Genomic DNA, 18,857 nt, shown 5'->3' on the forward strand with positions numbered 1-18,857 from the left:
TAACAATCTAGAAAGTACCTATACATGAAACTGAGTTTCTAATTGACTCTTCAACCCTAACACTCCTTTCTGTTTATCGCTAAGGTTAGTAAGGTCATCAAATTTCAACTGCACAAGAAATTAGAACGTTTCACTTTTTATAATTTTCTCTTTAATAAAAATTTCGATGTGCAAGATATTAGCCGGGTGCATTTAACAAGGTCATGAAGAATTTCCATATTCTTTTCGTTTTAGTTGTCAGAAAAAACTGTTCACGGAAAAATATCATTTGTAAAAAATTTGAAATTTTAATGTGTCCAGGAGACATTGCAACGATGGAAATTTAAATTTTGCAATAACTTTCTCATGAGAAATCAACGCTTATTTCTTGAGTCCTCCGGTGTATCCACTCTAATATTTCTTAAAGATGGAAGATGTTTTTATTTCACCTCCTCAGAAATAAATAAATAAAAAAAATTTGTAGCAAATTTTTTCAGAGCAAATTAACGCTCGGGTGGAGCCGGGAAGGTGCTAAATCCGTATTTTGGAGCGTTAAGATATTTCATAAATTGAAACTTCTATAATTGAAGCTGCTTACCGTAAGCCTCCAATGGAAACATTCGAGGAGCACTGATTCAAGTTTGAAACCGAGATAGTTTTGGGAACCTGTAAAATTCTGCGCAAAACTTTAAGTAGATTTCTTGGAGAAATTCTAAAGAACGGGGGATTTCAGAGGGCGTATTTAAATCAAAGTAGTTGTTTTCACTTTGTCAGGCAACGAGAAAAAACGATTAACAATTATTTTTGTCAGAAGTTTTATTTAATTACATACGTCTCATGCGACCACATTGAATGATTTTCTTCGATAGTGAAAAATTAAGCTCCTTTTAATCTTCTTCCAGCTTGCGCAAGTGCCCATTTCTGGTTTCAGTCTGAAGTTCCAGGATTTTAATTTTGTTCATCTTCAAGGAGAAGTCAGACGTAACTGTCTTTCAATTTCCCGAATATATATTTCGGGAACATCGCGCGATCTGAAACATTAAGATAGAATAAAACGTTTATTAGATACTCACATTCTATGGAAGTCTGAAAGTTCGAAATTCTGCGATTTATTACAAACTAAGAATGCAAATTCTCTGATAAATTTCAGTATTTAACAGCTGGTAGTACAACGAGGTGTAGTATTACACAAACACACATTTATTGATCACATTCCGTATTTGATTGACAGAATATAATTCAATCCGAACTGGGGAAACTTTGAAGTCGAATAATAAACTGATCTTGGACGTAACCGGTCGATTTTTTATTTAATTCCGAAACGAAATCTATGCCATCGATTTTTTTGCATAAATGGGTGATTTTATATTTTACCTGGTTTTTTTTTAAGCTGAACTTTGTTCATTCTACATACTTAATACCTCAAAAATGGGAGGGAAGGGGGGTCCTTGGGTCCTCAGACAAAAATTTGACGAGGTCTAGAGACTTATATTCAAAAATATTTACAGACAATTTTAAAGATATATTTTGCAATGGAGTCTTCCTGAATAATGAAATCAGGGGCGTCACAATTGACATACACATTTTTGACCGTGATCATGGATAATTTGTAGGAAAAAGGGCATTTTTTCAAAAATTGCACTTATGCGCCTTGTCCTCTAAGCCCTCCAATTGTACCTGTGAAAGAGGAGCAAACAAAACAAAAAATAAAATAGTTGGAATAAAAGTAAATGGAAAGAACAACTACCTGACTGCATCAATTTTTTTCATCATTATTTCCTTAATTTTTCTGTCGCGTTGATCCTGTTCTGCTTTCCACTGCTCTCCCAACTGGATTATTCGTTGCCGTTCTCTCTTCTTCTCCTCTTCCTTCTGCTTAATCTGCTCCAGAAGCGTTCGGCGGTACTCCTCCTTAACCTGTGCATTTTGAAAGATCGATTATCTATTTCTCCCCATTTGAAGCTATGGTTAATAATCGGTTTTTAAGATGTTCGTTGCGAACACCATGTTTACCGATCCTTTTCCATAGGTTTAAATGGCAGATAAATCGACATATCGCAATCCACGCCATGCCACTGGAGGGTAGGTACCCCAAAATTACTAGGGCCGGATTTAGGGGTGGCCACATGGGCCGCGGCCCATTCAATTTAGGAAGCGGCAAATTTTGCAATTTTTTTAAATGTAAATATATATAAAAATTTGGATTCAGAAAATAAATTAAGAATGGGAAAAGGCGGCAGAATCTCTCATTTCCCTAGAGTAGAAGTTTAGTGATTTCTAATTTTGTCGTCTTTCGGCGATACAAGAGAAGGACCTTTCATTAGTCGAGTTGAGAGATAAACCATACCCGCAATTCGGCCTGGAGTGGCGGAACAATGATGACGATGACTTGATGAGATGAAAAGGAGAAAACCCTCGGCGCGGCGCGGCGGTTGGCATGAAACACATACTAGCGCCTACAAGACTGCATGAATACTTCACGCATTGCGTCAAACACACAGCTGTCAGCGGTCGGCGTGGAACGCACAGCGCCTACAAGACTGCATGAATACTTCACGCATTGCGTCAAACACAGTGCGGTCGGCGCGGCGGCGGAAGTTAAAATTATTTTGGTCAATTGGTCCTGAATTGAGGGGCTTGAAGGACAAGGCGCATACGTGCAGTTTTCGAAAATTGAGATTTCAATGATTTCGAGTGAAACTAATCCTAATGCATATTCGGTGGAAAATTCGCTCCCAAATCCCAATTTTAAGTATGTATCAAAAAGTCGGTTCGAATTTTTTTTCCGCCATAAGGATCCATGTAATTTCAAAATTTCAAACACGTATACCTCGAAATAGCAAACAAAAATGCACCTATGCGCCTTGTCCTCCAAGCCCCTCAATTGATACCGCTGAGAAAAAGCTAAATCGTCGATCCTCCAACGTGCGCGGGCGTTTTTCCATTTCCACGTAAGCCCCCGGAAGTATCAAGTTTTACAAATCATAGGGTTTACGTTAAATATGAACTTAGTTCCTTCCTCGGAATTGATTTGCATTTTTATGCATTTTTGGGAGTGGGTCAAGCTGTTAAAAATTGGAAAAATCATTTGTTTGAAATAAACAAACGAAGCTCCTTTAGTAAATGAAACTAATATTTCGAATCGCTAAATTTTACGTGTCCGGAACAAATAACAAATTTACAATAAGCAGACACTGTGTTCCGTAAAAAAATCTATGTAAATTTCTGATTGATTCGATGTAGAGTCGCTGTTCCCCCAAATGCTATTCTGAATAATATTAGTGCCGTGAAAAAATGTGCGATACAAATATTGCAACTTCCAAGCAGCGTAAATTGCATGACGGCCAAAAATGAAGGCGAACTTTTTTTTTCGCCCGTAGTTGGAGCTTTCAAGCAATGAGCGATTGTAAGTTGATTCAAATACCGCAAATGAAGAAAAAAATGAAAAAAATTCGCGGTTCTGGAACATTGCTATTTTGTGTCACGCATCTCGGCGGCACTATTGAAAAGATGAGGTAGGGGAAGGAAATAGAAATAGTACTGTTCTAGTCTAATATTTCCTTAGCACACAATATATGTCCCGATGTAATTATATGGTGCGTGAATCAAGAAGACTCAAAATTAAAATTTTTGTGAGAAGATTAGCATATGAAATGAAAAAAAAATTGATACTTATTTAAGTGGACGGAACCGACCTTCAATTTTTGCATCTGAGTAAGTTTCTCCTCTTCTTGTTCCTCCTGACAGACTTGAATCATCTTCTGGATCTCTTCTTTACGTTTCATTACCTCTACGGCCTGACATTTTCGTTTGTCAAGAATTTGAGCAGCTCTGGCTTCTTTCAACTTCTCTAGCGCAATCGCCTCTTTCACCACAGCCGCCTTCTCACGTTCTCTCCAGTTTCTCTCCACCTTAGAATGAAGATATTAAGTTTCATCATGCACTATCGTCGATTTTCAACGTTTTAGGACGATTTACAAAAAATCCAACAACAACTAAGGTATTTGAGAATAGTTTCTTCAGCTATTTTTCAGCAACTGACACTGATGTTTCACTTAAGTGGTCATGACATCACTTTAAGTACGGTTCAACAAATGAAGTAATAGGTGAGTGTCAGATGGACTAATTATTACATTCCAGCGTAGCAACGATTCAACCGAATAATTCATTAATTCACCTAAAAATGGCTCCACTTTTTTTAAACTTATTTTTGAGAATTTTTCTTGTGATGTGACGAATATTTCTAAAATGTTTATGGATAACACACACTGATCGGTAATGACTTAAACACATAATTTGTGCGGTAAAATCTTGAGATTTTGCGTTGCAATTAAGCCTCTATGATTCTCGCCCTGGATCGCCGTTGTTCTGAGATTTGGAAAAAATCAGGTGCTAAGATTGACATACACACGAGAAAAAAAAAACCGGAAAAATAGTGTAATTTAAAATGGAGAGAGGTTGTCCTGGGAAGAATTAAATATACATAATGCTACTACTACTACTAAGTCGCTCTTATAGCGCTTCTATGCGCTCTGCGGCACCCAACCGCCACTGACAGCGATCTTGCCAGAGCTCCCCTGGCAGATCGCATCTCCTTTTTCCTGCCTTATTCCCTCAATCCATGATCTGGCAGGGTGTCCTCTACGTTCTCTGCCAGGGGGGACTCAATCCAGAGCGTTCTTAGGCAACCAATCATCTGGCATCCTTTGCACACGCCCATAACAGACAAGCTGTTGTGTGAAAATGTCATGCACAACGTTGTTTCCAAAGCCCATAATTTCACGTATCCTTTCATTCTGAACGTGATCCTTTCTCGACACTCCGGCCGATCTACGTCAGTAGTCCATCTCGGTTACATTCATATACATAATGCTTGTTTTTATAATAGTTTTTACCTCATCTTGTATCCGTATCGCTAAAATAATATCTCTTCGTGCTTGTTCGTCGATGGCTCGATCTTGTTCTGCCCGCATCCTTATTAGTTCTTTCTCTCTGAGGAGGCGCTGTTGTTTGATTTCCTCCTCTCGTCTAGCCTCTCGTTCTGCTTTCTGTCGCATAAACTCTTGAATCTGTTCATGGAAGCGAGGGTGGCATGAAACGAAAGAAGCATAGAGAGAAGAACGAAGAACGAAAGAAGTTAAATTATATTATAGTATTAATTTGTCTTATTAAAGTTGGAATATAAAGTCTAAATCGTTAATAGTTAAGAGGCGAATAACTTAGACATTTTCGCCAAATATTTCACTCAATTTCAAGCGGCTCCTAAATTTAGAAAACAAAAACATCCCTTTTAGGGACATGATACACGACCCACAACCCACACTCAAAACACCAAGCAGAGAAAAAAATCCTCATTTTTCGGATTTAATTTTTAATTTTTATCCGTTTTCCTACAAGTGGAACATTTCAAGTCACCAAAAATAAACCGATGTCTCAAAATATTGTCTGTTACAAATATTTAATCATTTTTCCTGACAGAGCTAATCTTAAAATGGACGATTGGACGTATTTCTACCAAAGAACTTTGTGCATTGTGACGTAAACCCTGTCATGCATATATTCTTATGGGTTTCAGGGCTCATATCATGATGCACATAGTTCTGTTTGGCAAAAATACGTCCAAATGTAATTTGCCCCATCCTCCACATTCCTGGCCTCTGTGCTAAAGCTCCAATGTAGAATGAACATTTTCCGAGCTACGCAATCTAATCAACTGGAACTCAAATATTAAAAGAAGGAAACAGCGAAAGATTAACCATTAATGACCAATTACCAACCATTCATAACCAATTACCAATCATTTAAAACCCACTACCAACCATTAATAACCAATTACCAACCATTGATAACCATTAACCAATAATGGTTCATACATACCTTCAGGTCAGCCAGTCGAATTTGTTCTTTTTGCCTTCTTGCAAGCTCTCTTTGCTGTTCGTTGGTCTCGGCCATTTCTTGGCGTCGTTTCTTTTGTTTTTCTAGCATTTCTTCTTTCTCTCTAGCTGCCTCTGCCTCTAATGTTTTAGCCAGATGTTTACTTGCGACAATTTCCTGAATAAAATCAACAGGGACACTTAAGTTCGTCCTTAGGAAAAATTAAAATCCAAGAACTCGCTCGTTTTGGACGTAAGACAAGGATCCCTCTGTACTGAAGTGCCTCCTTTGAGTTAAGATATGCATGATTCTCAAGACAATGCGTAAAAATCCGGAAATTTTTAGAACCCGGAGCATAAATTACAAGGATAACTTAAGTAGGTAAGGATAATTTAATCATTAGTTTAAACTTCTTAATTAAAATTTAAACCAATAAATTCAATTGTTTTGAAAATTATTAGTTTAACTTAACTAAAAATTTTAATAAAATATAAATGGAATCAAATAAGATATTCAAAACAAAAATCTTTTAAATAATCGGGGCAAGATGCTCCCAATTAGTATTTCGTTTGACAGACGCGAAGGATAGGTAGTAATAAACGCGTTGATGCAACAATTCGAGCTTTACGGATGTGCTTATTGCATACACGAACACATGAAGGCACTCCGACCAGTCGTGTCCACGCAAGAATGAGCACGTCAAGCCCGTCCGAGTAGTTTGTCAGATCTGCCGTGTTACCAAAGAGAGGAATAAATGGAAAAAGGAAGGTGTTGATAGATGGAACTGGTAGCGATCCATCCAGAAAATTTTACTAGACGAGCTGTAAAATTATCAATAATCATCCAGAGGGCATCCGTAACCTCATTACGATATCTATATGTATATCAAATTTTAGGATAGTTTTTGATTAACAGTAGGAGATAGAAATAAAATGGTTTAAAATTAATTTTAGGGCGGCAGGAAGAGGAATGTATGTAGATTTTGAGATTAACCAAACACAAAACACAGGAGATGTAAATTACATTAGTAGTAGTAGTAAAATAATTTTATTTTAAAGCGGTGCTTTAGCATCTACGGCCATTTACACCTCTAAAGAAGGCAGTAACAGTAATAAATTTACATGGAAATATTACCTAATAAACGAAAGAAAGAAAGAAAGAAAGAAAGAAAGAAAAACCAATGTTTGGTTTAGCAGTTGTAAATAAGTATTGTCTTTTTCCTCATTTAAATTCGAAAATTTAGTAATTCCTGAGATAAAGTGTGTTTAAAAATCGGCACAAAAAAGTCAAATTCTTCACGTAAATTCCTCTACAAATATGAAAACAATTTCGCCATAATCTGATCTACTTAAACAGTTTCTTACCGCACGTCATTTTTAAAAGTACATTTTTTACTTTTTACCTTTTCGAGTGCGGCAGCTTCCCGATCGAGAGCTCTTTGATTCTCTTGGATCTGCTGGATAATGTCTAAAATGAATTCGTGTTTCCTCTCAAGTTCATTTTCTTTTTTCTTTTCATACTCTTGCAAGACGCGTTGCCTCTCCTTCTCCATCATTTCTTCCATTTGGATTTCATAGTTTTCCAACTGTTTCCTACAAATGATCATTCCTCAAATTTACATGTATTTTTAGGATCAATTAATTTATCCTTAAACAGCAGACGTAATACATTGCAATGAGATAAAGAGAGCTATATCAAATCGTTCATAAATTCAATATTTCAGCGATATACTTGTGTGTTTCTTCAACCAAATACATATTCGGACTCCCCGGTATCTTTGTTGCCTATGCATAGCAAAATGGACTGCATTTTGCAATTTGGAACCATAAATTCTGGCTCCTCTGGAAAAACACCTACGTGCTTAGGGAAAACTAATGGCACATACGAAACCGGGCTAGAATTTATAGTTTCAAATTGCAAAATGTAGTACAAATCGAAGACGGACCTTCTGGAAAGTGGCGTCATATGAGGGAAGCAGCCACCCCCTCCCCCTCACGCACGGTAGCAAAAGCCTGGGTAAACGAGACATTGAACGAATTGCTGAAAATTCGATTCATTTTCTTTACTTAGGTATTTTAGGGGTCATGTCGGGTCTTTTCCTCCCCCCCCCCCAAATTTTTGATGAAATGACGTTACTGCTTAAATATAGACGATATCTATCAACAGGTTTACGTGACATATTATGTGCTGCTTCTAGCTAAGTCTTTTCCTTACGTTATACGCACTTTATTTATACTCTTTGTTCCATTGACTCTCTCCTCCTTTCTTCATCTTTGCCCCTCCTCTTTTTTTAACGTCCTTGTGAAGGCGTCCCGTGCGGCACCCTTAGTTCGACCCTAGTTTTAAATAAGAGCATGGTTTTAAAAATTGTGCATCATACGAGAAAATAAAATTGATTTTCAATTTTCCGGTGAAAAACTGTGGACGAACTCACTTAATAATTCGCTTTTCTGCAACCTGTGCATCTCGAATAGCATTGCACTTGGTCGCTAGGATTAGAGCATTGCATCGTTTTATTTCATCTTCTTGCTCGAAACGTATCTGCTCAGCCCGTTGTAAGAGATATTCAGCTCTTTCGCGCTCCTGCAACAATTTACGAGGGTAGCAAAAATATGATGGGAACCTTACGGAAAGACTATTAAATTAAAATGTAATTTTTCTTTGTATTCTAGGAAGAAAAATCTTTGGTGTTGCCGAGCACATTTTTCAGAATTTCACTTGCAACGTCTAATTATTAAGAATCGCCATATTAATCGATAAATCATTTACGCAAGTCTGTGCAAATTCTTGGATAAAAATTCTTAGAATGTAAAATCCCGCTTTTCCACTTTCCCAAAGGGAATCACGCCCACTTTTACATTGTTTCTTATCCACCTTTCTAGAGCACATCCCATCTTTACTGTTTGTCTTTAGTTCCGTTTAGTAGAAATAGTTCTATTTCGCGACCTCAGTAATTTTCTGCCAATGATTTTGAAGCTAAAAAAAAGAAATATTTATTATTTTCATTATGATATGAGTTTATTATTACCTCGGCAGTAAGTTCTTCATGTTCCTGGTATTTTTTTTCGAAATCTTCCCTTAATTTCCTTGAGTGTGCTTCGATTTCTTCAGCCTCTTTTTCTTTCGCTCTTCGCATTTCCTCGATTTTCTTAATTTTGTCCTCGAACGTAACGACCTATAATTTAAGAGCCAAAAAAAGCTCGTATAAGTTCTGAGTGAACATTTTATAAGAAAATCTAAAGAGCCTTTAGTTCGTCTTTTTGCAAAAATTCTCGTAAGTTGCCGCATTTTTGCTGGACACTTTTTTTACCAATTTGACGGCGGCGACTCTTTAAAGTTGGAAACACTGAATTTCTTCCATTTAAATGTATTTGAAACATAATCGATTGAAGCAGCTTGCTTCGCGTAAAGTCGATATTTTTAATGTATTGGGTAATGTAATGTATGTAGGTATTCCCCATGTAATGGGGGAAAAACAATGTCGCCAACTTTCAAAATCGCCATGAACAATCTGCTGTGTGAAGAATAATTCATAGAATAATCAAACATTGTTTTTACTTTTTTCGCCTCATGCGTAAAAGTACATATCTGCATGAGGAAACTAATAGGGCGTAATTTGCTTCTAAAATTAGCCGAAAAAAGTTGGTTTCTCTTTGCAAAATACGATTCAAATCGGGATGTAGAGGAAAGGTTCTAGGACATTTTGTTAAAGATTTTTTGTCCGCGCACCTTTTTTGTCCAGTAGTTTACGCCCACACGTAAAATAAGCAACGGCGACTTGGTCCAAGCGTTATATTTTAGTCGGTATGTAAAATCGTACTGACAATATTAAATTGAGAGAGGAGGAGGTGTTGTTATGATTGCTCATTTTCTAAATGAAATGTTACTTTCTCCTTTTGATTCATCTTTTTAAATTGTCATTGGTGAATATATGGTTTTATTTCTATCCTTAAAATATTCGATGTACAATATACCTTACATATGCATAGGTACTTTTTTTTTTATTTTTTTTATTTTTTTTTTTACGAAATTATTACTTCGTTTTGAAAACATTTATATTTTTAAAACGTGACAAATATTTGTAAAACCTTTTCCAAGCGATTGCACCTATATTAATCTCAATGAGCCGCAGTTGTGCCGAAAGAAACTGCAAAAATGAATAAAAGAGGGAAAAAAACCAAGAAGCACGCAATCTTTACTTTTAACCTATTTGTACATCGATCTTTTAGAGTCAAATACGTCAAATTTTGAGCGTTTGGTTGCGCGTACACCTCGCTGCAGCACAGTAAAAGCACAAAATGTAAAATAAAAAATTAAAGTGCCTTGGAAATCATTAAATTTGACACCGAACCACCAATATTTAAAAAACACATTATATTATTACTCTCCTTTGATAAATTGATACATATTTTTGTTTTCTTCAATTGAAATGAGAATAATCAATGCATAGTGTGCAAAAATTTCGAAATCATCAGTTAAGGAACGGTGACTATGCGAGTATTAATATTAGAACCTAACAGAGCGGAGCGGCGTGCTTCCAGCGTGAGAGGCTCACTGGTGCCTACAAACCTAAGTGGATACTTCACGCATTACACAATGCTTGAAGTATCCACTTAGGTTTGTAGGCGCCAATGCGCGATTCGCGCTGACCGACTGCCCGCCGCGTGGCGGCGCGGCGGCTGGAGCAACTATTTCACAACAGAGGTGTTGCACAGTATTACACGAAATTGAACGTATTAAGAATGACAGGCATCCTTTAAAAGTATAGATCTTTCCTCGCAAAATAAATCAAGATACTTATCGTACACAGGAAAAATCTAAGAGCCTTTAGCCAAGGCAAATCAAGAGGTTGTATTTACATGTGGACCAATTAACTTAGGGTCTCAACTGGTACGTGGACCAAAATTCCCGAGTCGAAAAAACGCGTGGACGTAAATTACTGGAAAATACAGGCGCGGGGACAAAAAATCGTTGACGAAATGTCCTATAACCTCAGAAAATATACAAGGTTTTTTTTTTTTTTTTTAAACCATTTTTAATGAAAACATTCGGGAATTGATACTTTCTCGGATATTAAGATTGATTTTAAAATTATAATTTATACGTAAGAAATTTCTCAAAGATACCGAATTGCAACCTCAATTGGACCGCGTTAAACAGAGATGAACCAAGCCACATCAGCTATTGCCAAGTTTAATTGGGCAATTTAATTTTTTACATGAAAACGGTTGTGCGGATTTTCGTAAAATTCTCCATGGTACGAACCAAATTTCTTAAAGTTTTCAAAGAAATCCGAACAAACGTTCCCTCGTAACAAATTTAATTGCCCACTTAAACTTGGCAATAGCTGATGTGGCTTGGTATTCCTTTCTGTTAAACTCGGTCCAATTGATTGCATGTTGGTGCAACTCCAAATAATGCGAGAGGTGTGAAAATGAGGCATACCTTTGAATTCTGTTCTATTTGTTGCATTGTTTTTGGATCTAAAACAATTGGTTTAGGTTTCCTTTTTAAACAGGGAATTCTTAGGTCCCGAATTCCATTATGCTCCACCAGTCTGATGACTTCATTTTTACCTGGTCCTCGTCGCCTGGTTCTGCCCCGTTTTTTTAGGCGGTTTCCTTCTTTCTGGGTGTCCATTCTTGTCCCTATAAGAAGAGTTAAAATGTGGAATTCGAGGAGAAAAGTTACCCAATTATGCAATAAACTTTGTTCGATTTTTTTTTACTTTTATTTATTTATTTATTTTTTGGAAAGTCATGTGATGAGCTTGGGCTATGCTTGAATCTCCAGACACACGCACGTAACGAGACGCGAATCCCAGTTACATTTTAAAGAATGATTTTGACCATGCTATCAGAAAAAATTACATATCTCAATTCGCTATGTAAATTTTGTTTCATTAATATCATTTCTATGACAAACAGAGTATGGAGGTTACCATTATCATTAATCGATACATGATGTGATCTTTCTTTGGTCCAATCGAGAGTTTTGATAAGTTTCATACGAGATCATGACAGTGGCGAATCGTAAATGATCGATTATCGATATTTCCCCATTTGCAGCTATGGTAAAGAATCGATTATTGAGGTGTTCGCTGCTAACACCCTGTTTATCGATCCTTTTCCATAGGTTTAAATCGATGATAATCGATACATCGCAAAGCACGTCACACCTTTGGATCGTGATTGTTCTTCATAAAAATGGAATAATGTGGGCAACAAATTTTTACGTGGAAATGAAGTGACTGGGTACTTAGCTCTACACTTTTTCAAATTAGCGCAGATCCATTTCAATCAGGAGCCTTGTGAAAGATTAAGCATATAAAAAGGAACAAAAAAATACTGCAAGAAAAAAAAACACGTAATGAAATATGTTATTTTGGGCCTCCTCAGTAGTCTCTGAAAACCTTTTATTAGTTTCCCAATAAATATAGGACTGAAAAGGCCTGTCGAGCCCTTAAAGAAGCTTCTTGGGGAGATCAAGATATTCCTCGAGAGACATTACAAATGAACTCTGAATGGTTCCAAAAAGTGAGAAACTATTTTTTGAATGATTGATAAACTAGAGCAAAGCTCTTGAACAATCAGGTAGTCAATTCATTTAATATTCTGAAAATATAAGGTCCTCCAAGTTGTTGATCTTACATGACTTGAACCTATAGCACCCACATAGACTCGCATACGCCAGACGAATAGATTGTTTCATTTGGTCTTGATTTCAAGCTAAATACAGCTTTTAAAGTTTATTGATATTAAGCTTTACCTTAGGAAGAAGAAGAATTCGTAGGAAAATGCACGCACTGACCTGCTGTTTTCAGCTCTTCGAAAATAGAGTTTAGCTACTTTCCATGAATAATCCTTTGTAATCCTGAACAGGGGAATATTAGATAGACCAAGAGGCTACTTCAATTTTAATCATCCTCTTTGAGCACTTTAATACATCGCGTTTTCCAAATAACTTTCTGTATGAATTGTAAAATAATCAATCCAAAAATTTAATATCCAAGTTAATACATTCTATTTTCAGCAACAGTTATCGGAGGGTGCGGAAACTGTTTGGTGAGACTGGCATGGCAACGCGTTGGACAAAGACTTTAACCCTCCCCGCCCCCCTCTCACGGTTCATTAGATCATCATCAATAACTTCTTTCACATAGGAATTTGACTAAGTATTTGATTTTACGTTCAGTACAGTATACGCGGGGTCAAATAAGTAATTTAAAAATAAAATAAACGTAGAGTTCTCTACACAACTAAATTTATTTAAAAAAAGACAAATGAAAGATTTAAAAATCAATTTTCCAGGGAAGGTTAGAGTGTAATTCCATTATTTTGGGTTTAAGCTTGCCGTAAGTTATAGTCACGCAAGCCGCAGGAACATACGTTTAATATTTGAAAAATTACCGCATCAAAATCGAGAATATTTTGCGGTCAAACCTCTAAAACGAGAAGTAATATAAATGTAGAAAAAAATCAATAGCTGATAACAATTATTACAATGATTTTGAATTCTTTTCTCCTCCAAAGTAGAGGATTTTTTAAGTATTGTGCTCATTATTATTCATTTTATAAGTGGATATGATGAAACGAAATTTAACATTCAAATGATAGTGAAGTAATTACGTTTTGAACACCGGAAAATATGTACAACTTTTCTGATAAAAAGCAAAAACAATGATTTGAATATTATTCCTAAGTCTCGACGCACGAAAATTTTTCCAAGACATTATTAGAGAAAAATCTAAAGAAAAACTTCTGGTGCTTTGCATTCTTTACAATCTCTACCCAGTCAAGACAAACATTAAGGCAATATTGAGTCAACATTCACGTAACATTCTTTGATTTATTGGTTTATATTTGATAGTGTATCGATGTTGTATTGGATCAATATTGAATCAGTGATATCATAACAAAAATTCATTACGGTAGTATTCAACCAACATTCCTCCAATCTTTTCGTATTATTTTTTAAAAGTTGATTAGCATCAACGTAAAAAATTTCGCTGCAATATTAATTCCATAATTTTCCAATATTTTGCAAAATTTTTTCTTCCTCACCTTGATTATGTTTTTTCAAGAGTAACAATACATTTGATATGTTTTCATCTAAACATTAAATTCCATAATACTCCTCAAAGAGTCATACGGTACCTTAAAAGAAATCGTCGTCTCCCTCACGAAAGAACGTCACTACAATTAAATGTTGCCAAATTTCCCCTCGCAAATTGCATTTTTACTAGAAGAATCTTGGGCGTTCTTAACTGAAAATTTCGCTGATTTTTCTTCTGATCCTTGCAAAAATCAGACAAATTTGGACAAAAATTGCACAAGTGCATTTTTGTAAAATAATTTAATTGTTTGAGTCGATTTTGCAACCTTGGAATGGAGTTACGTTCCTTAGTTCGGGGAACGACGTATGATCACACCTAAAATGTTTGAAAAAATGTCAATAGTCTTGCCTAACCAGGACTTAACAGGGGCTTTTTCCGATTATCTGGTCTACATAGTTGCACGCTAAATGCATGTTATAGCGTTGAGTCATGGGGATCCGGAAAACTTTGCCGGAAGGCATACAAACACACAGTTTATAATGTGTGCTGACAGTCTTGTTGAATTTATTCTGAGCGATATGCAAGGATTTCAGGTCGAGGATGATCCCGTTTTTCCCGGATAGAATCAAACTCCCGTTGACGCTCTTGACGAAGATATCGCCGTCGGCCGTCCACATGACGCTCTTCCCGCGCATGCGCGTGCCCTCGTTCCCTTTCAGACGCGTCACCGACTCGGATCTGTGAAAAATAAGTCAAGTAAATGCAAAAACAGGGCAGAATAAACATAGGTGCCACTCATATAGATAAAAAGTAGGTGGTCGCATTTTGAGAATTTGTTTTGATTACAGGGTGATGTAGGTGAAGCTAAAATATGGCGTCGATATTCACTAAAATCAGAAATTCAAAGTATGAAAACCGGACCATAACTTTTTTTGAGGTTCTAAAAGTGGTTCTATTGGTTCCCTTGTGAAATTACCGGCTGTAAACACCCATTGAAATTTATATGTGATATAATCAACATCAAGATTTACAATTTTAGTAAAAAATTTCATGTCCGACCTCTCTAATTGACTCGATCCACTTTGCAGCGCCAGCATCTGGTCCTTTCGGCCTCAGAGCCTGGAACGGACGGTTTGTGTATATAGCCCGTAACTTCTTTTTTCACACGGAAAAAAAGTGTTAGGGGTTATTCCCTATAATTGTGGTACTACCACAATTTGTTGGATGATACGGACATTTCTAATTAATTGTGGTAGAACCGCAACTCAAGTTTGGGTAGTGCCGCAAGGTTAGTAGCCTAATTTATTCGGGCACGACCACGATTAATTCGTGTTTTACCACAATTAATTGGAAATGTCCATATCACACAACAAACTCGTGCTTTTTTTATCCGTGCAGTGTAAATATACGACTCTGACCTGAGATAGAGGGTAGTGTTGATCGGGCTGGCAATCCTGCGCGTGTGGACGATGTTGACGTCGATCTTGGACATTCCGGGGGGCAGGAAGAACTTGGGGAAACTCGTGGAGAAGACCGGGCGCCCGGTGGCGGGATCGACGACCTCGAAATTCGTCACGTTTTTCAAGTGCGTGCCGTTCTTTTCGACCCTCAAATTCTGGACGGGGGTGCGGTTGTGGTGGTGGTCGATGAGCTCGAAGCCCACCGAGCCGGCGGTGCCCCCGATGACGACCGGGAGGTCCTTGAAGCCGCTGAGTTTCCCGTCGGGTTTGTAGAGCTCGCCCAGGTCGGCGTCTCCGTAGAACTTGAGGAGGTTCTCCAGGGTGTTGCTCTCGATGCTCTCCATGCCGTAACCGATGCGCAGGACTTTGATGATGAGCAGGGTTAAGGTTAGGTTCCCCAGGACCAGGAAGAATATCAGCAACGAGAAGATACAGAAGGCGTGCGTTTCGCCCGGGTCGCTTTTTCTGTCCCGGGAGGAGTCTTCCATTTTCTCCATCGTCTCACAATGCCGCCTGGAAAGAGAGAAAAATGTTAAAGAATGTGACTAACTATGGGAATATGGACTAAAATTTATAGACAAAGCGATGGACGGAGAGGACAAATAAAACATGGGGCGATACTACTGGTTGAAACGAGTGGATGCCAGAGACTTGGAGGGAAGATGATGGACTAACCATATCTCTCGTTGGTTGTCATTACTCTATTACTTACCTCCTTAGTCCATTGTAACCACCCGCTTCCACCAATTGGTTTGCTCCATTTTCTCTTTACTTCTTTGTCAATTGCTTTGTCTATCGATTTCAATAATCAGTCCGGAGGTGGGTTGGCTTACCTACCTACGTATTGCATACTTTCAACGGCACGGCGCGATGGTCTCTTGGAACTACACGGCTACTAGAATTAGTACCCTTCGTCTCCTCTTGAAAAATTAGTGAGAAAAATTTTGCTTTGAAAACGTGTTGCAGGATCGCTCAATTTTCTCTTTACTTTTTGTCTATTGCTTGTCTATCAATTTCAATAATCATTTTGCTGAGGCCCCAAAAACTCAAAATGGAGTTACTGTGGTCAGGCTTTAGATGAAAGTCCTCTAAACAACCAGGGTGAAAAAGACCCAAAAATGTCGAATTAAACTGGAGCTTTCAGTTCGAAATTTGCAGCTCCAGAAATGTAGTCTTGAAACGAAGCAACATAAAATAATTGTAAGCTGCCATGTTTAAAGCAGAGATTGGAGGGTTGTGTTGCAATTTTACGCCTCTTTTTCGCATATATAGGAAAACGACAGAAACTGCTGCTAGCAATTATACGCAGGAGCTTGAAGTACCCGCCGGAACAGAGCGAATGCGCCAAAACTACTGCGCGCAACTATTCGTGCTCCCAAGTCGCTCAAATTGCCGTTACAGGTATTGAAGGCGAACTCTACGGAATGAGAGACACGCAGTGAGGAGAGTTTATCAACGGGTGTTCTTCACCTTCTTCTTATTCTTTTACTCATTATTACTATTTAGGAGTCACGAAAAAATTAACTACATGAAATGTTTACTAATAAGCGCGTAAGATGGCACCCCGTGCGAGTTAACCGCTGGTGATTTACAAAAACAAAAAAAAAGCTCATGTGGGTAAAAAGTGCTCAGTGTGCATGAAAAGAATGCTGAGGATCTATACTTCTGTATTATTGAGGAGATTTACAGTTGACCGGTTGATGCATTCTTGAATTTTAAGACAGTATTTAAAAAATTCTTAAAGCTGTGCCGCGTCAAAATTCAAGACCACCGGACGTATTAGGCACTCGGTTGGCAAAATTCATCAGATTTATGATATTTTTGCATGATTTCAACAGGGGGCTCTCAATTTCTTTGTATTTTGAACTGAAATTAATAAAATTATAATTCTGACTTGAAAATACAGTAAAATTAATGTAGATTACAATGCAACTTTACGCACTTCCCTAACACACGAATGAATTAAACCGTTCGCATTTTTTTTTTTCGGAGAATGTAAACTTTCCGGCGAAAAGTAAACTGTTAATTTTTTTACGAACCTAACTTACGTAATCAAATTACTTAATGAACGAAAAAAGCGTTTCTGAAAATTTAGTCTCTGAAATTCAATTCGACCTTTTCCTCGATCCAATCGAAAGTGAAGTGAAAATCTCAGAAGTCAGGACTTATCATTAAATTGAACTGTTTACGAAATCATGCAGAAAAATCTGCGGATACATTGCTAGAATTATAGTTAGCATGACAGCTAATTTGGACGACCGCGACGTCGTATTGTCCGATCGGCGTTCGGGCGCAGAACTTAGCCGCTAAAATTAAACGTGCAAGATGCGCAATGGCTCGACGCGCAGCCTCCATTCAGGGCTGCCGCTGCCTCTTGAAATGCACTACATTTCAGCTAACGTAAACGAGCGCTGCCCTCTATCGATTTCTGCACCGTGATGAAATCTCCGTTCTCATGCTATGGGCTTTCCCCTTCCATTCTTCTCCGCTAAATTTTGGATTCACTTATGATGCGATTTGTTTTATTATCGTCGGCTGGACGTAATTATAAGAGCACTATGTACTAACTCCGGAAAAGAGCTCCTTGAAATGAAGAAAAGGGGTGAAACAAGAAACAGCGGAAATCCGGAATTTTTAATTTGCGTAATCGTGATTTTGAGTAAACATTCAACACTTTTTCATGAGACAAAATTGAGGTGGTTTCATTTTTTCTTTTTAAAAATTCATTGCTTACCTAGAAATGGGATCTAAAATATCCCCTCGTCAAAATCAGGGTGGCGGTTTGAGTTTCCGCGTCCAATCCATCAAGAAAACGTCCAAAGTCCGGGTTAACTACGAGAACGGTATTTAATCATTGAACACGCATGGAGTATCCCTGAGAAGAAATTTATGAACGCAGATCGGTAAGTTCAAAGATGAGAGGGTAACCCAATAATTTTAAGGAGGAACCGCGATTATACGCGCACTGGGTATAGCAAGTTCACGTAAACAAACGGTGTTGCCGGCCGTTTCCGTGTTTCACGATTCTTTCGACGAATCCGAATATTTTTAAGAATCTTTCGTTTACTTCGCGACAGAAATTCAGTCGAACCCTTCAAATAATTGTTTCTTCCCACACCGAATTTAATCGTTCTCTCGCGTAAATCATTCGGTGGGTCGTCTCTAGATTTCGTCACGCTGAGAGCGGACGTCTTTGATGCCCACGCACTTCTCTTGCTGCCGTTCTCATCGCGCAGGTCCAAATGCTGCCCCGAGTCTGAAACAGTTCAAATTTTAGCCGGAAGATCGGGCTGCCGGTTTACCCGCGTGTTTTACAGTGTTATGATTTCGTTCGTAACACAAAACGCGGGCCGTGTTTATGCGAACATTTTTCTTATCAACTGCTTTTGGTTGGTCGGTTATCACTGCAGTATGTGCTTCAAGTGGCACTTAGGTTGAGATTTTGCTAAAAATGACAGTTTTAGTTTCATCGCAAAAGTCACAAGCAA

At 37.7% G+C, this 18,857-nt stretch overlaps 2 protein-coding genes across 2 annotated transcripts; both read right to left on the minus strand.

The window, feature by feature from the left end:
- Positions 1-49: 49 nt before the first annotated feature.
- LOC109033634 (cilia- and flagella-associated protein 45) lies at positions 50-12,974 on the minus strand. Its single transcript, XM_072296711.1, has 10 exons — positions 12,664-12,974; positions 11,299-11,501; positions 8,882-9,028; positions 8,288-8,436; positions 7,256-7,445; positions 5,857-6,030; positions 4,875-5,048; positions 3,675-3,890; positions 1,727-1,896; positions 50-1,010 (listed from the first exon to the last, which is right to left on the minus strand). Exons 2-10 carry the CDS (start codon positions 11,491-11,493, stop codon positions 944-946), a joined length of 1,482 nt encoding a protein of 493 aa, XP_072152812.1. The 5' UTR covers positions 11,494-11,501; positions 12,664-12,974; the 3' UTR covers positions 50-943.
- A 125-nt stretch (positions 12,975-13,099) lies between these two features.
- Positions 13,100-18,545, minus strand: Scgbeta (sarcoglycan beta). The gene is made up of 3 exons (XM_019046555.2): positions 18,104-18,545; positions 15,328-15,882; positions 13,100-14,647 (listed from the first exon to the last, which is right to left on the minus strand). Exons 2-3 carry the CDS (start codon positions 15,864-15,866, stop codon positions 14,329-14,331), a joined length of 858 nt encoding a protein of 285 aa, XP_018902100.1. The 5' UTR covers positions 15,867-15,882; positions 18,104-18,545; the 3' UTR covers positions 13,100-14,328.
- Between the last annotated feature and the right edge of the window lie 312 nt (positions 18,546-18,857).

Source organism: Bemisia tabaci, chromosome 2 (assembly GCF_918797505.1).
Source record: "Bemisia tabaci chromosome 2, PGI_BMITA_v3".
NCBI classification, from domain to species: Eukaryota; Metazoa; Arthropoda; class Insecta; order Hemiptera; family Aleyrodidae; genus Bemisia; species Bemisia tabaci.